The 9,093-nt window shown below is 31.7% G+C and overlaps 1 protein-coding gene across 1 annotated transcript; it reads right to left on the bottom strand.

Annotated features, from left to right (window-relative positions):
- Positions 1–1,216: 1,216 nt before the first annotated feature.
- LOC145073526 (GEM-like protein 1) lies at positions 1,217–3,849 on the bottom strand. Its single transcript, XM_079020073.1, has 4 exons — positions 3,316–3,849; positions 3,023–3,124; positions 2,570–2,841; positions 1,217–1,502 (listed from the first exon to the last, which is right to left on the bottom strand). Exons 1-4 carry the CDS (start codon positions 3,689–3,691, stop codon positions 1,299–1,301), a joined length of 954 nt encoding a protein of 317 aa, XP_078876199.1. The 5' UTR covers positions 3,692–3,849; the 3' UTR covers positions 1,217–1,298.
- Between the last annotated feature and the right edge of the window lie 5,244 nt (positions 3,850–9,093).

Raw genomic sequence — 9,093 nt, 5'->3', positions numbered from 1 at the left:
TCCTTCTATTTGTTTCTAGTCACTAATGATCTAGTACTCATCCCCCATCGTTCCCGATTCTCTAATTGATGATCACGGACTGATGACAGTGATAGAGTCTTCATCTCCAAATCAACACAACTCTCCACAACTAGGGTTTTGACAGATCCCATCAACGGCGGCTAGGGTTTTGACAGATCCCATCAACGGCGGCTAGGGTTTTGACATATACGTCGAGCTCCACAATTGTCACCGACGGCAGCTAGGGTTTCGATCTTTTCCTGCATCATTGCAGATTGGCAAAGATATGGAGATATCAAGCTCCACAGTTGCAGTCGAATCTGGCGTGAAGGTAATGGGTGGATCGATCGCAGATGTATGTTTTTCTATCACCGCACCTTTCACCCCTCTATCTCTCAATCAAGGATTCCTCTTCACCATTCTTCTTTCTTTTGAGTTACAAGTTTTGATCATGTAAAGATTGGCAGATAAAGTAAGGTAGGTGATGGTCCCGATGGTAGTTTTTATGGAGATTGGTGGCTGTGAATGGCGATAATGGTGGTTTTTTGTGAAATTGGTGGTCGTTTTTGTGAGATTAGGGTTATGGATAAGACGCTAAATAGGGGAAGAGCTAGCGATGATAGGTGGTGATGCCGGAAGAGGTGGCGGTGATAGGTGGTGGTGGGTCCGGAGAATCTTGTTGCAGGAAATGAAAAGGGGAGGGTAGAGATATTTTTTTTGTTATTTTTAATTTAAAACTGATAAATAAATAAATAAAACAAAATGAAAAAGGAATTATTAAGGGTAAAATAGTCATTTCATGGTAATAGGGACTAAACATGAAAGTTTTAAACAAACGAGGGACTGTCCGAGTTAATTATTTAAAATAGGGACTAAACACGTTTTCTGGCACCGCCATGAGGGACGACTGGTGTAATTTACCCTATTAATTATTGTATTGTAAATTTTTTTTTTTATTTCTTATTTCTGCTTTGAGATTTCAGGAATGTTATCTGAATTTATTGAACACCCACAACCAATCTATTTTATACAAAATAAAAACAAAGATATTCTCATCAAAAATCTCACTTATACTACCATACAATTCTAAATAACAAAAAAAACTCACTTGTATATTTGAAATTAATTACTTACAAGTAACTATTATGAATACTACATACCATCATATCTTTATTACAGATCAAGCAAATGAGACACATAAAATGTAAACACAAAATCAACAAAACAAAATTGATCTAAATTTTTATTGGAATTTATAATGTTTGAATGCATGTAGAAAAAATTAAAATAATTGTTCATCAATTTGAACTACCAATAGCAAGTGGATATTCGTGGGGCTGAAGAGCACCCTCAAGATGCTTCACAGCACTGTCGTAATTAACAAAACCCATGAACCAAAACTCGTGATTATCAACCGATATAACTTGAATGTACTTTTCAGCAGCATTTGTTTTGCTTCTAGAAGGTCGAACAGTTTTTAGTTGAAGTAATGGAATCACAACCTAATTTTTTATTACATAAAATGTTAACGTTAGTTAAATTTAAAAAAAAAAAAATCAAAAAGTCGAAAAATGGCTACCATTTCATGAAGTTATCCCAAAATTTAACTTTCATAACCATAACAAGGTAATTTTTCATGTTATAAAATCCTAATAAGAAGAAATAGAAAAAGTCAAAAGTAAAATTTTATAATAGAAAGCAATAAAATTATGATGCTATAATACACAAATAAATGAAAGTAGATTGTTATTTTATTTAGAAATCGTTTTCAAATATAGAATTGAGTTTTCAGTTTTCGTTTTCAATGAAAATTTTAAAAAACGTGTTTGGTTGAAATCGGTGGACTTTTTATTTTCCATTTTAGAGATTTTGAAAATTTTGAAAAACTGTTAAAATCACTTTTTAATTTACATACAATTTGGATAACAGAAAACTTTCATTTTCTTGGAAAATTTTTGGAAATTGAATCAATTTGAAATTTTCATTTTCATTTGAAAATTTTCATGGAAAAATTAAAAATTTTCTGCAACCAAATGCAAAATGCAACTCTAAGGGTGCATTTGGTTGTGGAAAATTTTCCAGTTTCTAGGAAAATTTCCAAGAAAAACGGAAATTTTGAAAACGCGTTTGGTTCGTTCAGTTTTCTAAGAAAATGAAAATTTTCAGTTTTTCAAATTGTATGTAAATTAGAAAAGTGATTTTTATAGTTTTTCAAAGTTTTCCAAATTTCTAAGATGGAAAATGAAAACTCAACCTTATTTTCTGAAAACATTTTCATAGAAAATGAAAACAGTTTTCTACAGCCAAACGCACCTTAAACCTTTTAATAATGAGTTTGTGTGACCCAGTGGCAGATCCACGTAAATTAACAGAATCCCATCATACATAAAATGATAAAAGATTAAAATTCTGAAAATTTGAGACTTTTTAACAAACAAAGGTACAAAAAAGGGGATTTGCAGCAAAAGAGATATAGTTGGAGGGTTTTTTTTTAGTGACATTATACACTTCCAATTTGAGACTATTTTATTACTGTTTAATGACAATAGAAAAAGAAAAAGATGGGTACCTTGTAATAGCTCCATTTCTTCTCTTCACCAACTTTATATGGAAGTGGATTATCACTACAAAACGCGAATTTTGCAGTGGAAAGGTAGAGTACTCCAATAACCGGGCCCGCAGAAGTGGATAAGTAACATGCATATGATTTCAGAAGTCGCTCTTCTGGAATTGTTTGGAATGTTGTTCTAAAGATTTTCTCATATCCTCCTTCTGCAAGAACTTTAGTTCCTTGTGCAATTCTTCCAACAGCAGCATCAGTAACACTTGGACCCGTTTTCACTGTTTCAAATTCAAGATTATCATGTCTATAAGAAATTGAACTATTTGACAGATTAGTATTTAATTTGATGTGCCCTAATTTTGTGATAGAAATCATCAGTGGATAAATGCTTCTAGGATGGATAAAGTAAATACGATGAAATCCAATTAATCAAAAGGGAGAAGAAACTCTGAAACTTACAGTGTTGCCACATATCTCCAGCATATTCTTGCCCCTTCTTTGTTGCGTCAGCAGCCTTCTTCGCCCATCTCCTAAACAGAACCCTAACCGAGTCCATTGAATCTGCCAACAAAAACGCAAGCATCTGAACATAGGAATAGGATGAGAGATGATCACAAAACATATAATCAGAAAAATTGAGTGCAAATGCCATGGATTTGTATTAAAATTTTGGAGTTTCCGTATCCCAATGGCGTTTTAGATCAACAAGTGAAATGATAACAAATACGAATCACATTCGGATGCAAACTCACTCTTTGTGGAAGATTCCCGCACGGGAGCAGCGGTCACGTAAGGATTGGAAGCTTCAGGCGCAGTAATGGCGCTACCTCCGGAAATAGCGCTTGGACCTTGCGATGGCGTTGATGCGGCGGTCTGCGACGGTTGTTCGGGAGCAGGGGGCACCTCTGGTTGTTTTTCAGGAACGATGGCGACAGATGCAAAATTATCACTGGAAGGGAGATTTGAAGGAGGAAGGTCATCTTGCTTAGGGTTTGGAGCGTCGTCGCCGGAGTGCGAATCGTTTGGCTTCACCGGCGGTTGCGTTGGATTGGAATCGGATGATTCATTCACCAGCCGTTGCGTTGGATTGGAATTGGAATTGGAATTGGATGATTCATTCGGATCCATTGCTGAGTATGTTATTGAAAAATGAAAGAAACCTGCAAATCGTCGAATTGAGATCTCCAGAAGCTTGGATCCGATTTGAAATGAACGAAGATTCCAAGGGTTTTGATTGTGATAGGACGTTCTCGTTTACATGTTATGAATCGACACCTAGCGGTGCATGTCATCAAACCGTTACTCCAGTCCCATGAATTTTGAAAATTTTAGGTTGAGTGAATTACATTTTGGGTCCCTGGATTTATGATCAACCCACATTTTTGACGATTTACAAAAATAATTTTCATTGTGGTTTCTTATATGACTTTTTCATTTAGCTTGCTATTGCTACACTTGGATAAGATATGTTAGCAAAATGGTAAAATACACAACATGTCAGCCGACCCGTCAACTTGTTTATTAAACAAATCACATATGAATTTGTCAAAAAATATATCGGTTAACTCATTAATTCATTTAGAATTTTAATAAGAATAATTATATTTTTTAAATGTATTAAGTATTATTTGTTGGATTGTATGATTAATGTTTATATCTATATTTGTATTAATGTGACTATTAAATTAATACTTGAATTTATCTATGTTTGTATTAATATTTTAGTTTGAATATGTTTCAATAAATGCTTTAAATTTGTATTTGCATTTAGAATTTATTCATGTATAATTATCCAATTTATTTCTGGATTTTGACTCACGAACCCACAAACCCAAAGCTGACCCACGAACCCCAACCTGTGAATCCGTATAAATTAGTGGGTTGATAGGTAGTATATGGGTTTATGTTCCAAACTCGTCAACTCGTATTCCGCTAACTCGTGACATGTATAGTTAAATGGGTAGTGTCTGGGTTAATATATTTTGACCCGCCAACCCACGACCCGTCAATCCGAACACAACATGATTGTCAGGCCTACAAAGAATCAAGGCACTTCTTTTTTCTATTTTCACATTTAATTATTGATTTTAAGCTTAGTAACATGTATATAACTATATATATCAGATTAAACAAAAAAAATAGAACAAGTGAACAACATACTTGATACTTCCATTATTGGTGAATATATATATATATATATATATATATATATATATATATATATATAGGAGGGTTCAATTGAGAAAAAAAAGGTTGAGAATGGGAGAATCATTCTCAACCACTCATTTATTTTTGCCGCAAAAGTCTCCGTCGTACCAATGGAAATGGGAAAGGAATAGACATTGTTTTCCAACAAAACATGTTTCCTTAAACTATGCTAAACATTACCTTAATATATACAAAAACATAGTTTTTTCGTTTTTTTTTTTAATTTTTAAGAAGTCATTTTTATCGAAAAATGATTTTAAATATACCAAAATTCATGATTTTTTATTCTCTACAAATAGACATCTATATTGATATAGTTTTAAGATAAAATAATTTTTTTTTTATATTTTCAGTTATCGTTATTCATAAGTGAATAAAAATGAATCAAGTTTTTACTACAGTACATTCGTTATTCACTTATGAATAAAAACTATGATTAATTTTTTTTACAATTTAAGTATCATTTATATATGAATATAGCATATAATAAACATATTATATTCATATTTAAATATTAGACGATGCATTCACTTGTGAATATTACATAGTTTATTCACTTGTGAATATTAGATGATATATTCACTTATGAATATTAGATAATATTTTCATATCTGAATATTATGTAGTATTACATGGTATATCACATGTGAATATTAGATAGTATATTCACTTGTGAATATTAGATGATATATTCACTTATGAATATTACACAGTATATTCATATGATATATTCACTTATGAATATTAGATAATATTTTCATATCTGAATATTACGTAGTATCACATTGTATATCACATGTGAATATTACATAGTATATTCACTTGCGAATATTAGATGATATATTCACTTATGAATATTACACAGTATATTCACATATGAATATTACAAGGTATTTTCTCAAATATATATAATTTTTATATTTTATTCACATATGAATAACATACAGACTTGCATATTTGTTTTTTTGTTTTAATAATCATATACTGATTCAGGTGAGAAACACATATTCATATATGAATATAACATGGTAATTTAGTTTATGCATTTTATCAAATAGTTGGAGTGCATACAATTTAACTTTTTTAAAAATGTTAAAAACATGATACTTTAACTATTTAAATCTTACAAAATAATAGATTGATAAAGAATTATATGAAATTTAAAAAAACAAAAAAAAAAAAACGATTTGATCTTTTTCTAACCTCAATTTTGAAGTTTTATTTGATAATCGATGTTGAATGAATGATATGAAGTGGATTTTTTGTTGATTATTGATGATGTTGATATAATGATGCTGGGAGTATAATTAATCGTAAATGTTGAAGATTTGATTGTATTCAAGCAGAATTAAAGGTTGGATTAAAAGAACCAAAAATGAATTTTTGTTGTTAACTATTGAATCGTGTTGATAAACATGTTATTGATGAAGATCGATGATTGATTAGCACTGGATGATGTTGATGATGGTTTAATTGAAGAAATCTGGATGATTGTTGAAGGTTGGATAAGAAATTTGGATGATGAACGATGAATGGGTTTGAACTGTAATCTAATTCTCTACAAATACATATTTGAGATTGAAGGTTGTTATCATATTTACAAGTTTGCCACCATGTCTTTTTATGCTTAGATTAAATGAGTGGCTGAGAATGATTCCCCCATTCTCAACCTTTTTTATTTTCTCAATTGAACCCACCTCTCTCTCTCTCTCTCTCTCTCTCTCTATATATATATATATATATATATATATATATATATATATATATATATATATATATATATATATATATATATATATATATATATATATATATATATGAATGAGTTCTATGGAAAACAAATAACTAGGGTAACATCTACCGGAACCAATAATCAAATGACACGTGTCCATTTCTTTCTTCACAAGTAATGTATTGTGGAAGTTATTGTAGAAGTGATGTGTTATCATGTTTTCATTGGTTCAAATATGTGTTGTCCTAATCATTCATTTTCCATATAACTCTTCCCTATATATATATATATATATATATATATATATTAAATCCCGTGGGGTTTTGGAACAGGAATCTTTAAGGTTTCTAAATTTGACCATGTAACTTTTGCCATTTACATTTTGACCTATAAAATAAAATAAAAAACTCCTGGCCATGCAAAGCATGGCCCTTTCCTAGTTTTACTAGAAGTACGTTCACATCTTAATCTCATCTTATGCACAAATAAAATTGCATCGTAGAAAATTGAAAGACATATAATGTTGAAAAGTACGTTCATTTTCATTGATCGTTATGCTAAATAAAGAAATTGATATGAAATATATGATAAGGAGGTTTCGGGTTCGAGATAAATGTCAGGATAATGAAAAAGTCTCCATATTGGATCCAAACTACAAACCAAACTCATAAAGAAAGTTAAATCAATTACCATCATAGCATCATCTCGAGTATTGGTTAACGAACCACCCTACTAGTGTCGGTGTTCGATTTTCACCATAAATTTTGGAGGTTTTTTTCTTTTTTGCTATCTGTGATTTAAATAGCTTTTTCATTATTCACCACCCTACTAATGTGCCACAACTAAAGGTAATAATAATGTTTACACATGATAGAATTACAAATACATACCCATACCTATGTCCATGATTTTCGTCACACATCATTGAACATATATGAATTGAACATAAATGAAAGATCTATATTTATGATCAAAGTTGTCTCGTAGAAGTCACCATAATTAAACACTTCTAGAGGGTGTTTGTAATTTGTCAAGATAAAAAAAAATGCCAAAAAGGGTTTAGTCACCTGTGAAGGCGGGAAAAGAGTTTAAAAATGTATTTGGATTAGCTTTTTAGTAACAAAAGTCGATAACTATAGTTGGCTTAAAATTGTCTTTTGTTTGTTTTTTATCCTAATAAGTTATAAGTCATTTAAAAAAAACGCAATTTTGTTACATCTTGAAAACTCTTTTTCAAAAGCTAAACAAAAAATAGTTTTAAAAGTCATTATTGGATATCCAAACACTTTTTTAACTTATTCACTTGTTGATGTATATATGTAACATGTATAAATGTCATATTGTACGTATATCTTATGTAATTTAGGATAATATCACATCCCTTAGTTACGGGAAATAATTATGTAGTCTCTATTTCATAGGAGATTTAGTTTGCTGATTTTTAGGCTTTCTCTGTATAAGTTCATTCCATGTATAAGTTCCTACCGGGGTTGAGATCAATAACACAAAACCTTTTTTTTCTCATTGCTTGTGGTTTGTCATGGTATCATAGCAGGTCTATACCTAGGCTTTGCACTCGAAGATACCAACCATCAATGACGGGCGATTCCAAAATAAAAGATGTCCAAAAAACCATCTCACCATTTTTCTTGATGTCTAGCAATAGCCCTCATAACTTGATTACACATACTCAATTGAAAGGCCCTAATTTTGAGGAATGGGCAAAAGCGATCCGTGTATCTCTTCTAGCGAAAAAAGAAGAAAGGATTCATAGATGACACCATAAAGCAACTAGCAGAAGACATATATAGAAGACTGGTGGACAGTAAACTCCATGATTATTTCATGGATATTCAACACCATCGAGCCAACTCTGCGTTCCACGATTCTTATAAGGAAACGAAAAAGGAACCATGGGAAGATATTCAACAAAAATTTTCTGTTCGTAATGGTGCAAAGGTACATCAGCTGAAAATTGAAGTGTCTAGCAGCAAGCAAAATGGAGAAAGTGTCATGCTGTATTATAGTTGAATAAAAAAGATTTGGGATGATCTCAGCAACTATGATAAAATGCCCATGTGTAGTTGTCATGGTTGCCAATGTTATTTGAACTCGCGTTTGGAGAAGAAGGTTGAAGACAAACATTTTTCATCAGTTTCTTATGAGACTTGATGATGCGTCTTATAGCACCATACGCTCTAGCATTATTTTGGCTGATCCTCTACCCAATATGAATATGGTGTATTCAAAAATTACCGAGCAAGAACATGTACTCTCATTGACAAAGTCTTCTACTTCATAGAGTCATGAAGCAATGAGTTTTGTTGTTCGAACGACAAACACAGGAGGATGTGATTCAAGAGAACCACACGGAGAACGACCCTATTATGAGAATTGTAAGTGTCATGGTCATGTGATTGACAAATGTTAACGAATAACTGGTTTTCCTGAAGTTCATCCAGGAGGAAGGGGATGAGGAAAAACACACGTGGGAAAAGGTCATGGTAAGATCAAAGCTAATTCTCTACATACACCAAAGTCATTGTTAACACATACTATAAGCGATGATGACAGAGTAGGTCTAGAAGAT

The sequence above is a fragment of the Lactuca serriola genome, chromosome 9, assembly GCF_051521515.1.
Source record: "Lactuca serriola cultivar US96UC23 chromosome 9, Lser_US96UC23_V15, whole genome shotgun sequence".
Taxonomy (NCBI): Eukaryota; Viridiplantae; Streptophyta; class Magnoliopsida; order Asterales; family Asteraceae; genus Lactuca; species Lactuca serriola.
Note: the sequence above shows the minus strand (reverse complement) of the source record. Positions and strands in the feature narration are given on the sequence as shown.

Coding starts and splice junctions, on each gene's coding strand:
- LOC145073526 (XM_079020073.1), bottom strand. CDS start 3,691: ATGGATCCGAATGAATCATCCAATTCCAATTCCAATTCCAATCCAACG. Junction 2,842..3,022: donor TGGAGATATGTGGCAACACT/GTAAGTTTCAGA, acceptor AATTTGAAACAG/TGAAAACGGGTCCAAGTGTT. Junction 1,503..2,569: donor AGAAATGGAGCTATTACAAG/GTACCCATCTTT, acceptor ATAAAAAATTAG/GTTGTGATTCCATTACTTCA.